General features: G+C 43.9%; 1 protein-coding gene across 2 annotated transcripts; it reads right to left on the reverse strand.

Moving 5' to 3' along the window:
- Positions 1-1,410: 1,410 nt before the first annotated feature.
- On the reverse strand, positions 1,411-21,952 carry slc1a9 (solute carrier family 1 member 9). 2 transcript variants are annotated; one of them, XM_086132663.1, is made up of 11 exons: positions 21,780-21,952; positions 13,725-13,883; positions 13,101-13,253; positions 12,411-12,667; positions 12,225-12,330; positions 11,363-11,489; positions 8,463-8,696; positions 7,007-7,201; positions 4,307-4,441; positions 3,280-3,718; positions 1,411-2,336 (listed from the first exon to the last, which is right to left on the reverse strand). In XM_086132663.1, exons 2-11 carry the CDS (start codon positions 13,876-13,878, stop codon positions 2,160-2,162), a joined length of 1,977 nt encoding a protein of 658 aa, XP_085988789.1. In that variant the 5' UTR covers positions 13,879-13,883; positions 21,780-21,952; the 3' UTR covers positions 1,411-2,159. The 2 variants fall into 2 exon arrangements, with proteins under 2 accessions (XP_085988789.1, XP_085988790.1); XM_086132664.1 differs by lacking the exon at positions 21,780-21,952 and adding an exon at positions 16,103-16,231.
- Between the last annotated feature and the right edge of the window lie 198 nt (positions 21,953-22,150).

Below are 22,150 nucleotides of genomic sequence, written 5' to 3' on the forward strand. Positions count from 1 at the left end.
TGACCTATCAATAGAAAGTATATACCTACCTATCCAGCCACAAAACTCTACCTACCTAAAAAAAAAAAAACAACGACCATTGAAAATACAATTTATCTTCCATCAAACTACACTCCCATCAGTCTCCATCTAGACACCCACCCACGTATCTATCTGCCATTTGCCCCATTTATCTACCTACCAACCTACCTACACAGCATACAAACTAAGTAAAGGTAACTACAGCACCTTTCAACCCATTCGTCAATCTATCTACCTACTGTTCTTACATACCTACCCTCCTAAACTACCTTCTTACCCATCCAGCTTGCTGCAAGTCACTCCGTGACTTTCAATTCAACAACCCACTTGCGTACATACCCATCTATCTCCCTACCTACCCATCTACTCACCTACCACCGCCCTACCTACCAACGTATCTACCTACATACCTATTGACTGAAATACCAACCCATCTATCAATCTGCCTGCCTAAATATCTTTCAACCGATCTACACACCCATCTATGCAGCAACCACCCTTCAAAAAATACCCGAACAATCTACTACCTGCGATCTATGGACAAATCAACAACCTACCTAACCGTCCATTTACTTATCTACAGTACATACTCTTTTAGCTACCTACCCAACAATCAACTAACATACCGAGATAGCCATCAATGAACCCACCTTCTGTTCTACATAATTATCTCGCTAACTACCTCCAACATACCTACCTAGCAGGTGACATACTGTTCCTTTCCCCCAACTCATCAATTGCATCTACCTACCAAGCTGCCCATCTACCTATCAACCCACCCATCTACAGTATTCACTCACCTATCTATTGACTGACTAATCGTATATCCCGACCTATCCGATCTGAACCTAACCACTGTACAAACCAAATGCTTCAAAAACACTGATCCAAACACAGACCCCACTTTTGTGTGTCACTTCCTGTTGTGTAGCGTCACGGTGACATGCCCCCTGCCAGATTAGCGCGCCGCTGTGCCAAAGTTGAATAACATGCGTCAGAACGTCGTCAAACGTTCACATCCACCTCAGTCGACAACATACACGCAAACAAATAAAAATATGTGCGCACACACACACACACACACGCCAGGGCTGCAACGCAATCATCCATCGCTCTTATGCTGTCTGGGAAGAATGAGAAGGATTGACGTCTTTCTGGCCATCTGCCGCTCCCCATCTACCATCCCTCCATCTTCTTTGAGAGGATTAAGTGTGTTGATACGTGTATCTTTGTTCCATCAATGGTATGCATGCTTGTATGCGTGTGTGTTGGTCCAGTAATTTCTTTGTGATTTATTTATTTTTTTTACATCTTTAACTGTGACGTGTGACCCCTTTCCCATGGCAAATCCACCCACAGAAGGCAAGAAGAAAATGCTACTCTTAAAGGAACTTTTGAGGGCGTTTTATTGTATACACACACGCACACACATTCACGCATGCAGGCACACAGACAAACACACAAGACCTGCCGCATCGAAAGAAAAAGAATGGCATTCAAGCAAAGTCAGGACGTGGGAGGTGTACGTTCCAACAAGATAAAACTAGACTAAAAGTCAAAACAACACCAAAAAACGGTGCGGCTCGTATTTTTTTCGGCAACAGTGTGTCATTAAACACAAGGAAAGCAGTAAGAAAAACTGCAAAGTGATGATAAATGGAAGGACTTGAACATGTCATAAAATTGGAGGAAGTGGTGCGGTATGGACAAACTTTCCTCTGCCTCAACTGGGCCAAACGAGGAAACAAAGACGACTTGGAAAATTTGGCAGTGGTGACGTGATCTTGGTCAGGGTGCCAGAAGTGGTACAGCATGGGCAACTGTTCTGCATGCTGTACCATACTGGACCAAACAGTGCTAGTTGGTCGAAATGAGGACGACGTGGTGGAATCGACTGAGAATGTGCTGCAATTCCACCAATGAAGGAGAATCAAAAGTGGTCTCAGGCAGTGGTACAGTAAATTGAACTTCTCCCCGACTGCACCAAACGCGGCTGCCTGGTGGAAACACGCCTTTCACGGCGGAATGGTTTGATTTGAAAATGACTAATCCAAGACGGTGAGAGATAAATTAATTTAATAATTTTAGCATCAATTGGGAAGTGTTTTGATTGTAACATGAGTTGAACCAAGTTAGTTTCATGGTAGGTCACACGGTTGGATGGCGTGCCGCCGGTCGTACGCGGTGTCGTCGCTCTCCTCGCCGTCGCTGGGTTCGCCCAGAATGCGCTCCCGTTCTCGCTCCTCTTCCTCCTCCGTCTCGCTCTCTCGGTACAGGCGGTCCCGGTCCCGGTAGCAGCGAGACAGGGCGGGGAGCTAGGGGACCACAAACACGTCATTCCAGGCAAGTTATGACGTTAAGTGTTTGAACCCTTACTTCACACTTTTGCTTTCTATCTCTCTAGCTGTGTACTTCTTTACTGTATATGTGCAACCACCTGCTGACGACTCGCTCCAGCTACCTATCTAAGAATATTGAAACGACCATTGAAAATACAATTTATCTTCCATCAAACTACACTCCCATCAGTCTCCATCTAGACACCCACCCACGTATCTATCTGCCATTTGCCCCATTTATCTACCTACCAACCTACCTACACAGCATACAAACTAAGTAAAGGTAACTACAGCACCTTTCAACCCATTCGTCAATCTATCTACCTACTGTTCTTACATACCTACCCTCCTAAACTACCTTCTTACCCATCCAGCTTGCTGCATGGGTACACATCCTTCCTACCTGTCCAGTATATCAATACGTTGTACCCACCTATCAATCTACCCAAGTGCCTACCCATCTTTCAAACTACCCAACAATCTACCCATATCTGCTGTATCTATCCATCCTACATACCAACAATTGACTTGCCGTTCACCTAGCGACGTACGTACCCAGTACCAACCTATCTATGTATCCTAACTAATCTACCTACCAAACAATCTACCTACCTTAATAAACGAGCATCTATCTGACTGCTAGATACCTAGCTACTAATTGAGCAAACTACCTACCCACCTATCTGACTACCTAACCTCCCTTCGACATACCTACCAATCTACTTAACTACCCAACCAACAATTTACCATCATCCCTATACCCAGCTACCAGTCTACCTACTTATTGAATTCAATACTTACCAACCAATTCACCGACCTAAACCAAAATTTAACTCCATAACTTGCATAGAGTGCAATTTCTCCAAGGCTACGTAAAATGACATTGAACCTACACGTGGAGGATAAAGCATGATGGTACCTGGTTGTCGTGGCTGGGCAGGGCGCAGTAGCCCGGCTCCGTCCTGCAGAGGAGGCGAGGCGAGTGGGCGCGGAAAGGCCGAGGAGAGTGGGAGCACACGGAACGCGGGGAAGGCGAGCGGATAGAGCGCGGAGACGGGGAACGGATAGAACGGGATGGAGAATAGGTGATCGAGTGGGACTGGGATAGGACGTGGCCGTGGTGGTTTTGCTTGGGAGGGCGGGGCGAACGGGGGGGAAGCTCGGGCGGCTTGAGCGGGTCCACAAGGTCCATCTCGGTGAGGATGGGCGGTGGCGGGATGAAATCCAATTCCTCCTCCACCGGGAGAATTTGCATTTCGGCCGCATCTATTTCCTGGAGCTCCACTTTGGACAAGTGGTCCACGATACCGGCCCCGAACGAGTCGCCCACAACGTTGATGGAGGTGCGCATCCGGTCGCTGAGTGGGAGAGGGAGTGAGTCATAAGTCTCAAATCTTAACCTGCAAAATGTCCGCCCCAAGTTACCATGGCAAAAAGGTCGAGTCCCTCCCTCAATTTTTCAAATCAAGTTTTTACTTGGATTAGGCAAATCATAAATCAAGTCATCTAATCTCGCTTCGTCCACTCCACGTGCCCCAATGAACAACCAATCGCCAGCGTGTTTAAATAGCAAATGGTAACAAAAGGACCATGCCGATCTGTACGAGAGAGGTCTTCTACAAATCCGGCGGTTGCTGGTTGGATCCAAAGCCGGAAGTCCTAATCTTCAAGGCCCGAGTTATTGTGGAAAAAAAAATCAAGTCAGAAGTTCGACATCATAGTTGTCACATTGCTAATTATCGAGTTTCACGACTTGGCAAGTCAAGTCTCACCAACAACAAGTCAAAGTCAATTTGAGATTTTCATGAGTTTTAGCTGAGTCAGTCGCAAATCTAAATTCAGTGATTTGAATCATGGCTGTGACTTGAATCTTCCACCTCTGCTGAGTGGACAAACGGTTTCCCCCGTGTGAATGACACCAAGCCGCTAAATGCCTTTTGACTCACAGTAGCCAGTCGACGGCGATGAGCAGACTGATGTCCTGGGTGGGAAGGCCCACGGCCGTCAGGATCAACAGCATGGTGACCAATCCGGCACTCGGAATGCTGGCTGCTCCCACGCTGGCCAGCGTGGCCGTCATGCTGCCATGAGAAAGGACAACCGTATCAAGGACATGTAGCCAACAACTTTGTCGACGACCATGCATTTGGAATTGTTTCTTCAGCCCATTCTGGAAGGAGACTGACTTGTATGATACTTCGCTACAAGAAGAGGGCAAGTTTCATTTTTTTCATCATGCTGCATTGTCGGGTGGAAGTGGCATTTACAGATTCCCATCATCCCTGAACTAGGAATCTTTGTAGGACCAATGTGTTTTTGGACCAGAGCAACTCTCTGAATACGGTTCATTTTGGAAGTGACTATCCTTTTGGGCAGTTTGTTTCGGGACACTTTCCTTGAGCTGAGGAAGTGTCTTAAAGTTAACTCATAAACGAGGGAGTGAGAACAAGGGATTTCAAAATTAAAGACCTTGCCAAGTGAAATCAGAAGTTAGTTTTTAGAGATGGTACATTATACATGTTTGAAGATTATTGCTGAAAATTTCCCTGATTGGGGTGTGGCTAAAACGGGGCCCAGTGACGCACTCGGGGTCCAGCACGAGCCGCTCCTCCTCCATTATAAGAACTTCAGGGGCCTAAGTGGTTAGTTAGCTAGCTAGCTATGCTGTGGTCGCTGTAGAGAGCCTTGTTGTCGGCCACGAGTGTAGGCAGGTCACGGAAAGAAGGTAGAAGAGCGAGTTAACAGAACTAACTAAATAATAAATAAGTAGTAAATAGTCCAAGGTGCGGCCTGGTAGGCCAGTGGTTAGCACGTCTGCTTCACAGTGCAGAGGTACCGGGTTCGATTCCAGCTCCGGCCTCCCTGTGTGGAGTTTGCATGTTCTCCCCGGGCCTGCGTGGGTTTTCTCCGGGTGCTCCGGTTTCCTCCCACATTCCAAAAACATGCATGTCAGGCTGATTGGACGCTCTAAATTGTCCCTAGGTGTGAGTGTGGGCGTGGATGGTTGTTGGTCTCTGTGTGCCCTGCGATTGGCTGGCAACTGATTCAGGGTGTCCCCCGCCTACTGCCCGGAGATGGCTGGGATAGGCTCCTGCACCCCCCGCGACCCTAGTGAGGATCAAGCGGTTCGGAAATTGGATGGATGGATGGATAGTCCAAGGTGACAGCCAATATGTGGACTTAGCGCTGGCGATCCTGCTTTTGAAACACTTGTCGTGGCGTGGAACAGCTTATGAAAGATGCTAGCTGAGGTAGTATCAATTTTTGGGAATATTATCTGTATATACACTGGATGTTATTTGATTGACAGTTGAGTGGGGCGGTTTCAGTGCATTTAACAGACCTGCACACAGCATTCAAAAGCAGAGAAAACAGCTTGATTTTGGATGTTTCGGGCAATTTTACCATCTAGTTTCTTTCTTCACTGTCTGTTGAACTTTTGTGGACATCAACGTTATACATCTGTGAAGACGATGTGCAACATTTTTACGACCATCTCTTGGCCACAAGAGACGATTCAATATTTCGAAGTTAGACTCTGGCGTTCAAGCTGTCATTGATCAAATACTTGCACACTGGGACCCATTTGTCAGAGCGCTTGTGACAAATGTTTGCCATCACTGTGAGGAATGAACAAGTTGACTGGTCACGTGTTCATCTCCACATCAAACCTGACAACGCGGACTAGTTGCACTTCCTCCAAATGTCTTGTGAGTCAATGTGACCTAGCTCCATAGTAGGGATTTGAACTTTAGCGACATGAAAGCGGGCTGGTTTAAAAAAGCCACTTAACTGCAGACAGATGCGGCAACCAGTAAAATGTTGGTATTATTACACGATGCGAGGCCGGCAAACCACAGACAACAAAGCGCACGCAGGGAAGAAATGCTCGTCAGCAAGTGCAAGTCTGCTGGAACAGACAAAACCTCCGACAGGAATCGATTATGCACAAATGGGAAACACACACACAAACACACACACAAAGCATCCAAAGAGCGCTGCTAGGATCCTGAGGAAAACAAGAAGAAAAACGTTGGATAATTGAATTTGTCACAGAGTACAGTACTTCAAAATGTATTACATCTGCCAGGGAGGTTATAGCATTATGGCTCTAACTTTGTTTTGAACTTTTTTAATATAAATCAAAGATGTTCCACGACCGAGTTGGCGTGCCCCATTAAGAGCATCCACAAGTGAATGAAAAGCCTTTCAGTTTGAGAAAAGCCTTTCAGGGTGGTGTGCTCTTAGTTGTTTTCATTCATTGCATTATAAATTATAAACCAAACAAAAAGCATCATTTATTAATAATAGTCAATATATGTTGATCAATGCCTTTCATTTCCGATTACAAAAACGATCACCTACAGCTTTGACTTTGCAGCCTGTACCCAAATAGAGGCCAGCCTGTGTGCAGGGTCGCGTCCCCTCCCCATTTTCTTCAACACTGCACAGTGTTGCAGACCAGACCAGGAACTGAATCATAAAATGTCTGTATGGCATTTTAGAATAATGTCCTGTTTATTTACAATAAAGGAATGGAAAAGGTGATTTAAAAAAAAAGCTGATTCACCAAGTCATCCAAAGAAAAAAATGGACAGATTAATCACTTTATAATAATGGTGTGTGGGGTTTTTATTTAGCCTGACCTCACGGTAACAATCTGGCCACCATCCAGCGTGATGTCATTCATCTGCGCGATGAAGATGGCCGCCACGGCCTCATAGAGCGCCGTGCCATCCATGTTGATGGTGGCGCCGATGGGCAGCACGAAGCGGGTCACGCGCTTGTCGATCTTCAGGTTTTCCTCCAGGCAGCGGAAGGTCACCGGTAAAGTCCCAGCGCTGAACATTGACACAAAATAGGCAGACAGGTGGTGATTTGCGGAGGCGAGGACAGAAGTGGGGGCGGTTGGGATGGAGACCAAATAATGCGAAAAAAGTGAACAGAAGCGAGCCTCCTCCGGAAAGCTGGTCAGAGCCACGCTGGCCATCAGGCGCGTGTATTAGAGGAATTTGATTCCCGGGTGGAGCTAAGCTGGGCTCGTAATATCATTAGAGGAAAGAAATCTTGATAGGATTTCCCATTTGGATTCAAGTCATGCGGCAAAATAACAGTTGCTTGGCATTTGGAGCGACTGGATTTTGCTTTGTTTGTTGTTCCTCGGACGGCAAAACTTTTGGGCTTCAAGAGCCATGTCGGTGTTTGAAAACACAAAGATGGACCACGTAATCTGTCATTGCGGTGCATAAAAAAGTCAAACTATGAACTTTTTTGTATATAATATACTGTATACTAAAGATCAGGGGATATTGTTAATGTTTGACAACCGTGGGCATGTGAAGCCCTTTGAAATTTTCCGTGATTCAGGGCTATATAAATACATTTGACTTGACTTGAATTAAGAATTAATATACTGTAGTTAACTACCGAATTATTTGATTCTAATGTACGGTACATAAAGAATAGCTTATACATAAAAAAAAATCATTTAGAATTGATCCACCAAATAATTAATTGCATCAAAAAATTAATCAAATTATAAAAATAATCTGCATCAATAATTAAATATCAAAATTCCAATAATTATTGATAATTAAGTAAAAAAATAGAATTGCATTATCAAAATAAGCTTACATATATGAATTCAGTTATGGCATTGAAGAATTATTTAGCTGATTTAAGTAATATTATAAATATAAAAAATAAACACAAATACTGTAGTTCACACATTTGCATAATGTATAAACAATAAACAAAATGAATGATTTGTCACATATGCATACATCCATTTTTTAAATCCGCTTATCCTCACAAGGGTCGCAGGCGTGCCGGAGCCTATCCCAGTTGTCTTCGGGCAGTAGGTGGAGGACACCCTGAACCGGTTGCCAGCCAATCGCAGGCACACAAAGACGAACAATAACATGCAATTCCACACAGGAAGGCCGGAGCCGGAATCGAACTCTGCACCTGCCCACTGTGGGACCTACATGCTAACCAGTCGACCACCATGTCGCCTTATACGCATACACTGCTTCTATGTTTTTTTCAATTGCATTTATTTCTGTAGCTGATCTAAAAATGCTTTTAACGCATCCTTCTCACCTACTGGCCGTGCCCAATGCGGTGATCCACGCCTGGAAGATGCCTGAGTAGAAGGTGAAGGGGCTCTTGCGGGTGATGCCGAAGAAGATGGCGGGTAGGATGAGGCCCCCGTGTATCATTAGGCCCACCATGACGGTCACCATGTACATGCCCAGCTGCCGTGCCACCAACTCCAGGTTCCCGATGGCCGCGATCTTGCCCGCGATCAATGAGGCGATGCCCACTGGGGAATACCTGCAAAAATGTTTGCGGTCAGTCCCTTGGGCCTTGGCGGAAGTTGGGATGGCACTCACGTCTGTGCTGTAAATGGTATTCTTCTTTTCACGATGCCACAAACAGAACTGTAATAGCCTCATTCACCGTGTGATCTACGTTCTAGTACAAATCATAAGAGACAGAATCTGCGAACGCCATTGATATTTTAATGTCACCACTTACAGGACTGGAGTGCAACAGTCTACCTACTTTACATTCATTTGGGAGTTTACTTTTTGTTGTTACAGTCCACTTGCATTGGGGCCAAGTGAGGCAATACCCCACCAGATGCAGCATACGAAGTTGTGACAGCCATCTGCCAACTAACAGATCTAAAGTGGCATTTATCAGATTGCCTGTTGAGCCTTGACGGAAGTGTACGCTCTCCATTCTGGTCGGAAAAAAATGTTTGTATTCAACATGGCATGGCTTCATTTCAACGGGCAGCTCAGATTCCTGTCCAGCTGCTTCTTCACTGCGGCAACGTCACTCCGGAGAGGTCAGCTGCATTCCGACGTTGGCGTCCAGTGGCAGTTGTTTTTCCGAAGCGTGCCGTGCACGTGCTGATGGATGTCTTCCTCGTAGAATGTGAGCTTTTGTATACACTGGCCTCTGTGTTTAGCTGCTGGCTAATGTGTTTACACAGAGCGAGTGATGCAAACATGCATGTTTCCTCTGGTGACCAGCTGCATATGGACAGTGTTTTTTCGACACCGCCCACCGTAGTTGAGCCTCTCCACGCGGTCTTCATTCTGTTGCTCTGATGTTACTGCTGAATTGCGGTGGTGAGTAAAAAAGCACAGCAGTACCTTGACTTAGTCGTTAAAGTCATTCCATCACAAAGTGATTCACTACTTGCAGATTCACTTATTTGCAGATAGTGTTAGGGAACATATTCTCCGTTAATCACCATTTTCTGCGATCTTGGTGCGAAGGAAGTAAGTTGAGACACTTCATGCAGTGTTTTGCCGCCGGCTTTGTGACATCTACAGGCAATTCTAAATCCTTTGTGGCGGGCGTCGATTATTTGCGGATTTGTGCTCTCAAAATTTTTTTTCTTTAGGTTGTACAGGTTAGCGGTCACATTAATGGCGGAAGAAGTTTTGAAAATAATATTACTGTATTATAGAGACTCTTTTTACATCACAAAAACCTGGCATTTGAACAGGTAAAGGTTCATTTTTCTTACATTTCAACATCTGGACATTATTATTATTATTATTATTTTTTTTACTTGTATTTAAGTCAAGACGTTGAATCAATACTTCTGCTTTTACCAGAAGGCCCCCCCCCCCCCCCATACACACACAAGTAGAGACCTATCTGTAATTCTACTTAAGTGCAGGGTGTGAGTAGTTCTGCCGCCTCTGCTAGATGGTTACATTGTGGAGATGTTCCGCGACGTCCCCCAGGGGAGAAGTCAACATTGTTCGTACGGTACTCCCCGAGCATGTGTGCATACCACAGAGTCCAGGATCCCATCTGTCCATGTCCTTCACACCGACGCACCCCCCCCCCCACCCGCCCCCCTTTGTCTCCCCGCCCGTTGATGCCGGGTTCCCACAGTGCACCCAGTGTATGAGTTCTTCCTTTCCTTCTCCGTCACTGTCAGCAGCCGCCATGTGCGCTATCTCTAGCATGTCAAAATAAAGCAGACGCTGACCCAAGTGAGTAAAAACAGAAACGTGTGGCAAAAGTGGCGTCAGGATGAACAATGTGGCAAAATAATCAAACTGAGCTTTTTGTAATTTTTTTTTAACCTAGTATATATAACAGGCCAATTTGTGCAATGTGATTTATGACAGGCGAGGCTGTGTGAGGCTACATCCGACTCTGGAGTCGGATGTAAAAATATGAACCCAAGATTACTCTATATTTCAACGTTGACTTTAATTGAAACATTTGTTTTCAAAGCTTTTAATGATGCTTTGATCAATTCCACACTGTTTAGCAATGGGACAACAAGAAAAACAAAATACTGTTTAGAATAAAGTCAAGCTCACTGGATGATTTTCTCTTTTTTGAAATTTGGTCTTATCTTTATATTGAATGTGTTAGGAAAGCCCCAATTATAAAATTACCAACTTGTCTGGTGTCTCTAACAAAGCAATCCGTGTCAAAATCGAGGAAAAAAATTGAACAGGTTATGATTCCTGAAATGAATTATGCATCTGAAATTAGCTTCCAACATTACCTTTCAATGTTAATGTCAACCTTAGATTCTAAAGTTAGCTTCCAATGTCTGCTCTTAACATTAGGACCCAAGAAAGCCATTGTTAGATTCTGATGTTAACTTAGAATTAGTCTAAGCTTCCAAACTTAGTGTACCACTCTCCTTTCTCCGGCATTAAAACCCAGAAGCTTTCCCTGCCTGTCAGACCTCTAGTGGAATCTTACATGCTACAGTTTACCGTCAAACCGGCCAAATATCGGCCAGTGGCCAAAGATAGCCACTCCTCCACTGACATGGCGCCTTAGAAGGAGTAGGGCGTTTAAGTTATTTGTTAACTAACCTTCATGCCACATATCAACAATCGCGAGGAGCCTGGGTTTACTCTTAGAAAATCTCGTTTCATCATATGCCAATAATATCGCAATGATTCGTCCATCGAGAGGAAGAGGATGAAAGCAAGACACTGACTGACCACATGATCATGGACACCATGGTCATGATGATCTCGTTGAGGATGTTGAAGAAGTCGCACATGACTTTGCCGCGCTCGCCCATCCTGCTCATGCAGATACCAAAGGTGATGAAGAATCCAATCAACCCTGAAGCAACACACAGTAACCCAATCAATCAATTTAAAATGTATTATTAGAAATTGTTTAAAAAAAATAATCAATGCCTTTAGAAGAGAGGCATTGGAAGAGACAAGGATTCAGCCGAGAAACACTTTAGAAACTAAAGATCATATCAACAATTTTGTATCCTGATTCAGCTGAACATAAATAAATCGAAAAATAAATACAGGGGACTTAATAACAAATGTGTGACATGTTCACATTTTTTTGACCAGTGAATCCCAACCAGCATAGTAGCAGGGCATTTAAAAACATTGTTCACTTCAATACTATGTTTTGAATCTTTATCCATTCATTTTATTCATTCTGATCATAAAATATACCAGGGAATCAGGAGACCGTATTACACAAAAGTATATATATATTTAAAAAAAACCACAGCTTTTTTGAGGGTAATTTTGGGGGTGCATTTGATACACGGGTGTGTGTTATCCACGGGATTTTACCAGTATGGTAATGTAATGGTAGAGGTGGTGGTGGCAATATTAATAGCAGTGGTCGCAGTAACTGAAGTAATAGTTGTTATAGTGGTCGAAGTAGTAACTGTAGTAGTAGTCATAGAAGTGGTGCTGATAATGGTAAGAAGGTAGCGCTTGTGAAAGCAGTAGCAGCAGAAGGGATACTGGTAGTAGTAGTAGTAGTAGTACAAAGTATTAGTGCCAGTATTAGTAGTAGAAATGGTATTGGTAGTTGTGCACTCACCAAGAACATTCATACCCCATTTATATTCTAGTTTCTTTCTGCTGACTGTGATTGGTTCCGTTTGATTTGTGGCCGCCACCGCTGCCTGTTTCAAGACGGTCTGGACCTTTAGTCACACAGGTTTGACTCAAGTTACAGTCAACATCACCAAAATGTGAAGAAACATACAAAGATTAGCCAAGTGACCTGCTGGAAGCACGCCTGCACCAAGTTCTCCGGGAAGAGGTTGCGGATGAGGTCAAGAAAGGCGTCCAGACTGCTGACTTCCTGGTTCTTCGGTGGGGAGGAGACGGCGGCGCCCCCCCTGAGCTTGGGGTTGCCGGGGTGGATGCTGAGCACCAGGATGACACCAAGGATGGCGGCGATGATGGTGGTGCTCATGTAGTACACCATGGCTCTGCTGCCCATCCTACCACTGGAGCGAGCGTCCAGACCGGCCAGACCTGAAACACATCTCATTATTTCCAATTTTTTTTCCTGCATGTAAAATGTGGAGGTGGCCGTCACCCCCCTCATTTTGGAAACTTATTATTGGACTGCAATTGTGGTAATATCATCTTCCCGCAGTACATAGCTAATTTCTAAGCAATTTTGAAGTGAATTTTACAATATACAGTCAAGTCTGAATTGCACGGTTTCGATGTAGTACCACGTTTTGTCATGACGTGCAAGGCAGCAGTGAGCTCTGCTGGAAGAGATGCAATGTCATTCCCACAGAGGAGAGAGCGTAAATGTATCGCTAGCCTCACAGTATCATTGCCGATGTCATTTTCAAATTTCTGGTACAATATCATGTGATCCGAATGCTGCTACTTATGCCTCAATTATGGCCACGAAAACCCCTGTATTATGATTTGGAGCATAACGCCAGCTGACCTGTGATGAGGCTGGAGATGATGAGGGGCAGGATGAGCATTTTGAGCATCCTCATGAGGATCTCTCCGGGGAAGGAGACCATTATGAGGGTCGAGCTGTCCGTCACCCTCATGTAGCGCAGCAGCATGCCCAAGACTGCTCCCATCACCACACCTGACACGGCAATATACAATAACACTATTATTATCATTATTAGTATACGATCTCATTCGTAATTAAGTCTTTTTTTTGTGCCCTTAATTAGCAATTGAACATTATTTCAGAACAATGTTGTGTTGTTGACATTGGTTGCAAGTTTGTGACCCCAATATAAACGCCTCAAACACAGTCTGAAAGATGAGCCAAGTTACATCGCGATACACTGGTAGGAACAACTTCAAAATAAAATAGTGTATAGGCATTGATGTCCATATATTATTTGGTAAGATAATGTATCTTAAGGTACTCAAATTACTCAAGGACGCGTTTCAGTGCGACTTGAGGCCTCGGCCTATTTTCAAGTGACATATCAGGTCCACTGTGGCAGACTACGGCTTTGTTTGTCAACATCTCAGTGAGGTGCATCAATTCTCAATCTAAGCAGCAAGGTAACTGCTTAACATTCTGCCGTCGACGCATACATACCCATGACAGTGAGCCCCAGCAGGAGGTTGTGGGTGTTGCGGCTGCAGTGGCCAGCGTCTTTGAAGCCCACCTTGGTGCTGTCATCCTGCCGACTTTCATCTCCTGCCTTGGGTTTGGTGGCGTTGGACTGGTTGACTGCGGCCTGGTTTGTCATCCTGCCTGTGGACACAGAGGCAAGGATAAATCCGAAGCGTACAGCCACATACGAGACATACTGTACCTTGGTATAGGTGAGTGGCAACCATCAAATAAGTCGCCAAGTGGCTATATTGTACAGCGGACCTACAGTATATTTCCAGTTTCGTATGAAATTATTGAATACATTTGGATATTTGCATGCTTACTATGAAATGTTCTGTTTTGAGTAACTGCTCGCTTGCAAAATATCGCAATATCATATCGCAACTTACTCCAAAATCCCTAGTCCTTAGTGCATATTCAGTGCGAGTGGGACAAAATATCAACATTGCGACATATCGTCATTATAAACAATCCACTGATTTGGTTTTGTAGGCTAAAATAAGATGTCAACGTTGTGATTATTAAAAGCTGAGACCATTTTGACACATAATCAAATAAAAGCAATCAATCAATCAATAATCTGTAACATGAAATCACAACATGGTATTTCAAGTTCCTCCGTTCAGCACCTACACTCCATCTGCTTCCAAATTGAAGGCCTTCCTCAGCAACAGCCTACTAGTAGTCGAGAGGGGAAGGCCCACGTTTTCCTCCAGCTTCAACAGTGGCACCCCACAAGTAAGCATCCCAAGTGCCCTATTGCAGTGATTCCCAACCAGTGTTACTTATTTGGGTGAAAAACTATTTACGCCATAAAAATATGTATATGTATTTTTTCCAAACAACATGCACAGGCAGAAAGAGTAAATGCTCTTCCAATGGATGACTATTCGGTGCATATTGTAAATATCCACTTTTTGAGAAATATTTGAGAAGTGGTGTGCTGTGATTTTTTTTTCTCCCCATTTGAAACGTGTGCCTTGGTTCAATAAAGGCTGGGGAAAACACTGACCTATTTTACATTCTGCATTCATACGACATAGATACATACACCATCCACAACTTGATCCTCTAAACCTACCACAAAAACTAAGAAATAAATAGCAGACTTGGGAATTCTTTGGGTACGGTCTTTCCATTTTTTGAGCCTCAAGCTGTTTGATATGAGCTCAGCTGGATTAAGAGTGCAGCTACACCACTTCCTCTAAAGTATCCTGCAATATAATATCCTACCAAGGAGCTCCAGATGGTCACCAACAGCACACAAAAACGTTTTGGTTGTCCCCTCCTTGGAGAAGCTAACATAGAAAGCTGGTGGCACGCTGAATGAAAAATCCCACCCAGCCGGTCACCTGTTTAAAATGTTTCTAAGGGAGATAATAGAGATAATAATATTATTAAAGAATTTACAAATTGTGAAAATGCAGTAACAACAACAAAACCACTGATAGTGTAAATTACCAGCTTGGCAATCAATAACTATGGAGTAAACACACAATATTTTAACTATGGCACATTCAAACAAAATGCAATTTCTGCACTGTACTTCTAAGGGTAGAATTTTTTTTTTCCCAATGCCCGTTTCACCAAAGGAGAAATATTTCGTGGGCATGTCTATCATGGCAGGGCATATGAAAAAAAAGACTCAAGACTAACAGAATGCAGACGATTATAGATAATTTGCTTCCACAAAACAATTGTGGGGTGACAAAAGCACAATATGCAAATGTGCTAAAAGCAGTTCATTGTCACTCACTCTCCAGCTAAAACCATGATAATTGGAAAATTATGAAAAGTAATGGTGCTAAAAACACGTACATTTGCATTTGTTGGTTTCAATTCTTATGTCTGCTTAGTAAACAAAATGACTGTTTAAACATATTTTCCTGGAAAGAGTGAAACATTTTTTCTTCCCAATGGGTGAAGATAAGCGGTTCAAGTAATGGATGGATGTTGATTATCACGTCAGCGTGATTTTGTTACTGTATTGGTAGCAAAATGTCCAAATCTCACATTGTGTGCTGCCCCCCGATTCTCGCCCCTACTATATACAGCATCACACACAATAGAATTTGTCATCTGCCAGCATTTTTTTGTTATTTATCTTATTTGAATTCCTGTGGTTCAACGCAGGATTGTTACAGAACCCTCCCAACATTCTCATGGCCTACAACACAACAAAAGCTCAGATTGGATGCATGTCCCCTGTCTGTATTTCCGACTCCCACTACCTCATGTAAACACATCTGGAGAGCGGCGCCACCAGCCAAGTCTACGTCAGACCGTCAACCGTCCCTCTATCCAAACAGATTATAATCCAACGGACAGGACAATCACAGACACAAAATCAGCGTTACCTGTCCACCTCAAGTGCTCATTCTTCGACGTCCCCTCGACGTGACGCCCGGAGACGGAGAATGCCCCGGCCAGATTGGACGGCGGGCATGTAATCCTCCCGTGAAATGTGTGGTCAGGACAGGAGTTGGGGGGGGGGGGGGGGGTTGGGGGTGCTCCACTGATGTAGTCTTCACAAATCCTCTTTTCGATCCTTATGTCATTTTTCGCCGTGATATTGTTTGCCGGGCACCAGGGTTATGAAGAGGTCGCACGGGAGAAAGATCAGACTTGATCAAAGCGACTGTCTGTTTTCCCATTTTTCCGTAAGAATCTCTGTGTGCGAACTCGATACAGAGGCGAAAATATTCGGCTTCGTGCCGCCCAGTAAACAGAGAGCGCGTCGTCAGGTATTTTTACACATTATTAACGAACCAATTCCATGAAAACAGCTTGAGAACATATCGATGAGCTACCTTAAACACTCAAATGTCTAAAAAGTGTTATAAAACTGCGCCCCTTCCCACACTGCGGGAGCTGTGAGCATTCTGCTTGCTCAAGACTGAAAGTCTTTTTTTTTTAAGACAAGTCATTTGATCCGCCTTATCCTCACAAGGGTAGCGGGGGGTGCTGGAGCCTATCCCAGCCGTCTTTGGGCAGTAGGCGGGGGACACCCTGAACCGGTTGCCAGCCAATTGCACGGCACACAGAGACGAACAACCATCTGTGCTCACACTCACACCTAGGCACAATTTAGAGTGTTCAATCAGCTTGCCATGCATGTTTTTGGAATGTGGGAGGAAACTGGAGTACCCGGAGAAAACCCACGCAGCCCCGGGCAGAACACGCAAACTCCACACAGGAAGGCCAGGGCCGGAATTGAACCCACAACCTCTGCACTGCGAGGTCGATACGCTAACCACTGGACTACCGGGCCGCCCCTACTGTACATCTGAATAAGCATTTTTTGTTAAAAGTCACAAAGGTATGTGCATGCAGGATTCTCTTTCTGTCTGTTAAACTGCTTAGTCAGTACAACCTGTGTTATTTATTGCATCTGGTTGAGGAGTGTACATGAGTGCAGACTCTGACACGGATGGCTGACGCTGGTGACGTGCCCTATACCATTTCAATCAATGAGAATATGCTAAATTAGTAATTTTCTTGCATTTGAACATGATTTTGGGACGGCTTCGTGCTGGTCGATGATAGCAATGTGTGGTTTAATGATTGGTGAGCTCAAACAAGATTTTAAAAATTTTCTGGTGATTTTAGAGCTGTAAAGGTTCTACTCGATAGTGCCAAAAAGTAACTTTCACAGTCATTGGACATATCTGGGCAACATAAAACACATTTTGGGTGGGTTCCAACATGAGCTGCTAAACACTCTTAGATAAAAGATGAAAAGTTGATCTCTTGTTGGAGATCCATTGTTTGACGTAAAACGCGAATTATGTTTTTAATGTAAAAAAGAACATTTACTCACTGTTCCAACACAAGTCAAAGCTTGTCCTAATGTTGGATAACCAAAGGAGAATCAAGACAATCTAGAGGGTTTAGGTTTTGACGATTAATCTAAAAGGACAACGTTTAAAGACATCAACCTGTTCAGCCAATCTTTTCGTTTCCCCAAGAGGCAGATTATTTGCCGCCCCAGAGCCGTTTCTACATGAAGCCAGAAAGGGTCCAGCCCACACCTATTTTATCTCATTTTCTTCCCGAAAACTACTTAATTACACTTTATGGGACCACGGGAAACAGATGCTGATCGGAGGATGAGAGAGTAACAGAAGAACAGGGCAGAGCTCTGGGCTCGTTGGCTCACGTTACAGCTTAGTACGGCTAGTAAAAAAACAGGAGCCGAGGCGGTCAGAGGGTTCAGAGTACCGCCGGACCGGGCAGCCTCCTGTAAATCCTGGATGTCAGCGCCGAGATTGAACAGGTGGTTGTCCTCAGCTGCCAGGTGGGCTGCCGAGAAATCCCTTAAAAGAGACGTTTGCGGAGAGAGCTTCGGGGACAATGAAACACGAAACGAGATCGTAGACGAGTGAAGACGTAGGAATCCAAACTAGTGCTGTCACTCAGTACACTTGCGTGGCATTATTAAATCTGGAAGTGAACTTTTAAGATGTAAACACTTTTGTCTGAAAGATCTGACCAAATCCGAGTGGTCGGGGTCGAGCGAACACACCTGGATAATGTTACAGACTACAGCAAGCTAGAAGACCGGGGATGAAAAACTGAATAATGAGAGGCTGGAGGATGGGGGCCTAACTGGGTCTTTGGGGCTTTTGGCTCGGGTTCGGAATTTTTTGGAATTGAGGGGTAGATTTCAAGAGAGTAAAAATCATATATGATAGTCGTAGAAGTAGTTAGGGGTCTACTATTAGTAATCTTCACCCTCTACTGGAAAACCAGTGATTTAATTTACCTTCTATCTGGTAAACTTTACTTCTTACCAGGTAAACGACTAGTAAACATCACCGTCTCATCGGTGAAACATGAGTAAACCTTTCCTCCTACCAGGTAAACCAAAAGTAAACTTGGCCTTTGACCAGGTAAAACAGTCGTAGACTAAGCATAAACTTCACCTTGTACCAGGTAAACCACTTCTATTGGGTAAACTGCGAGCAAACTTTACCTCCCACCAAGTAAGCCACGAGTCAACCAAACAAAACAAATTGTCTCCCAAAAAGTTGTAAGAAAATTTCCCCAAAAGTTTCAAAAGATCACTCAAGATCACAACCATCGACGGAAACATATTCACATGCATGATGGCGACAAGTGGGAGGGCCACGCGTGACAACCGTCACAATCCCAATCTAGGCTGGCACGCGTTGTTCTTAGGACACCATTTTTTTAATCGCCACCGTTTCCGCGACAACGGCCGATGACAGCACAGGATAATCCCTCACCACAGCGGTCTTTGATTACTGTAATCGAGCTCAAGCCACCGACGATGATGACGTCAGAGCAGGACGCCACTCGCAACGCATACTCCAAAGAGTCAATTTGGCCTTTTGCCGGGTAAATAATTGGTTGATTTCGCCTTCTACCAGTCAAACTATTCTCCCAGGTAACCCACTCGTAAATTTTCCCTTTCTCAGAGCAAGGTGCCACTCGTGATGCATTTTATAAAAAGTTAAACTTTACCATCTTCCGGGTATACTCTAAGTAAAGTAAATAATCTACTAGGTAAATGACTGTCGTAGTAATTTCCACGATCTTCGGGTTAGTTTCAGCTAGGTAACTCCGACCTTGTATTCAGTAAAATACTTGTGACTACTCGTAGCTTCTACCGACTTAACTCGACTCAGTCAACTGGTGGCAAACATATACAATAGCAATACTTCCAGTTGTGCTAAAAAAAAAAAAGAAAGAATAATAAAACAACCCCCCCCCCAAAAAAAAACCCCAAAACAAAACAATCAGTCATTTTAAACAAACAACTGTCACCATCTTGACTTGTCACATGGATTCGGAATTGTTTTGTTACCTCCGCCAAGACTCTTATGGTTTAATCAGCATGGTTTATCCCTTATGTAAACATGCAAACATGCCCCCCACCCAATATATTCTCATTTGTATTTTGATGATGTCATACCGTAATAATCAATGGAAATCTGCTACGTCAAAGATGGGTGACAATGTCAGAAGTTCATCTCAGGTGACGGCTCCACACATGAATGGAAAAACAAATGAGAATTGTGTAAATACATATTGGACTAGTGTCGTAATAGTAGTGGGGAGGGATGTGTGTGTGTGTGTGTGTGTGTGTGTGTGTGTGTGTGTGTGTGTGTGTGTGTGTGTGTCAAAGGATTACTTGCAACAGTTGATTGTTTGGTGTGAGCTTTGCAAAGGGATGGATATATAATCCAATCCTCAACCCGGCACCACCCCGCCGTCCTCCCTCCTTGGAGGAAGATGTAATACGAAACGCGCTTAGATGTCCCAGTCGACTTTAAACACAGTGCTGCACAAAAAGTATCACTTTGTACATTGATCCTTATTATATGATCGCTTTGTGTCTCACTTTTTGGCAATCACGGTCCACATCATTAGGTACAGCAAGTATGAGTGCCAAAGATGCATTTATGCCTTTGGTAGACAAAGTAAAGTATAACACCTGACAATTTTTTTCTTCAAATGGAAGTAGAATTTGATGTCATCAAACTTGAATGTAATCAGCTGTAAAAATAAGTAAAACGTGTTGGGGAAAGTTATTTTTTTTGTTTTGTATATTGAAGTCAACACATTATTTGACGAGAATGGTGCAAATTGTTGGAATCATGGCGATCGTTGACACCTCTTTCTCTACCTATATGAGTATGTATGTTTGCATGTGCGTGTGTGCGTTTGTGTGTGTGTGCGCGCGGGTTGGTGTAGCCTTTTCCCTCCCTTCTCCAGGATGATAATCTGGGTGTATTAATCTGTTGTTTGAACTCCTTAAGCACAGTCCTTTCAATCACATCTGCTCTCGTCACCCTTGCAAAGATCGGCTATTAATAAAGCCTCCCTTCGCTTTTCTTCATTTTATTTTGGCTGTGCTGACCCCCTCAAGCATGCACGCGAGCATATGCACGCACAAAGGACACCGGGACCTCATTTCACAATTAATCCCGTTTTCCTCATTCGGCCACCAGGTGCCTTGAGAACTCCTCAATCCCGAGTGTGATGAAATAAGAGAAAGTTTGTTTATACCACAATTGGGGAAATGTGCAATGAGGGCAGATTGCAGGCATTTTGTCAACTTCACCTTTGACTGTGTAAACTACAAATTAAATTTGCCTGGTGAAAGAATAATCACCTTCTACCGGGTGAACTACTCATAAACTTCACCTTGTATGAAGTAAACTACGCGTCAACTATTTTACTATCTTGTGGACTAACTGCAAACATTATAATCTATCAGGTAAACTAAGAGTAACTTCATCTGCGACCTTGTTAACCACTCCACAGATCTAATCTCCTCAGCTCCTACTACATAAAACACTAGTAAACCTTGCATGTCAGGTAAATTATACTAGTAGTATAAACTTGCACTTGGTGAACTACTAGTAAATTTGATCCCCCATACAGTTTACAAATGTCAACTTTGACCAGGTAAAATCTGAGTCGATTTCACATTCTAGATGTTAAAGTTTGCCTTTTACTTGTTAATCAACTACTAAACTTCAACTTCTACCTAGGCTGTTACACTATGACTACACTTTAAATTCTACCTGGAAAACTGCTGGTAAATGTTAGAGAAACAACTAGTCACCAGGTAAAGCATTAGTAAACTTCCCATCTACCATCAAAACGACCAGCAAATGCTCCCTTTCTGCCACGTAAACCACTAGTAAATGTCACATGTACCTGGTAGGCCATTTGTAACCTCCACCTTTTATTGGGTAAATGAGAAGGAAACTTTTTATCTAGTATTAGTAAACTTCATTTTATAATTGGTAAACCACTCATAAACTTTGACTCCATCAAACACTCAGAAACGTATTTTCTACTGGGTAAACTAAATGCCCCCTTTCTACCACGTTAACTACTAGTGAACTTTGGAACCTGGCAAATCACTTCAAATTGCAAAGAAAAAAGCGCAACTAACATTCAAAGGCTGGAAAAAAAAAGAAAGAAAAAAAAAGATGGGCCAAGTTGAACGACGGCAGAGGACGACAGGTGAGGCCAAAGAGGAGTCCGGAAGCTTACCTGCTTAGCGTAGCTGTCTCCCGTCCAACAAGAACGAGGCATCGGGAGATGAAGAGGACGGATGTGCCAATGATGGGAGAGGCAAAGTCACAGCCTTTGCGTCATCTGAGGAAATTTGCAGATTATACACAATGACAGCTTGCTGCTGCTCGGGAGTAAACCGCGTGAGCGAGTCTCAATCCCTCCCCGCCTCATCCGACATCACCGCAATCCCTTCGGGCGTCACTCACCTCCTTGCTACGTCAGGTCACTTCATGGATGCTGTTCAGGGAAAAGATTCAGAAGGCGTGCGGAAAAGAAAGGACTTTTTAGGATGTCAAAAGGGGACTTACCCTCCCGTCCACAGGGGGGCAGTGTGACACTGCTCAGCG

This window comes from Hippocampus guttulatus, chromosome 16 (assembly GCF_054856545.1).
Source record: "Hippocampus guttulatus isolate MCC_2025c chromosome 16, RoL_Hgut_1.0, whole genome shotgun sequence".
NCBI classification, from domain to species: Eukaryota; Metazoa; Chordata; class Actinopteri; order Syngnathiformes; family Syngnathidae; genus Hippocampus; species Hippocampus guttulatus.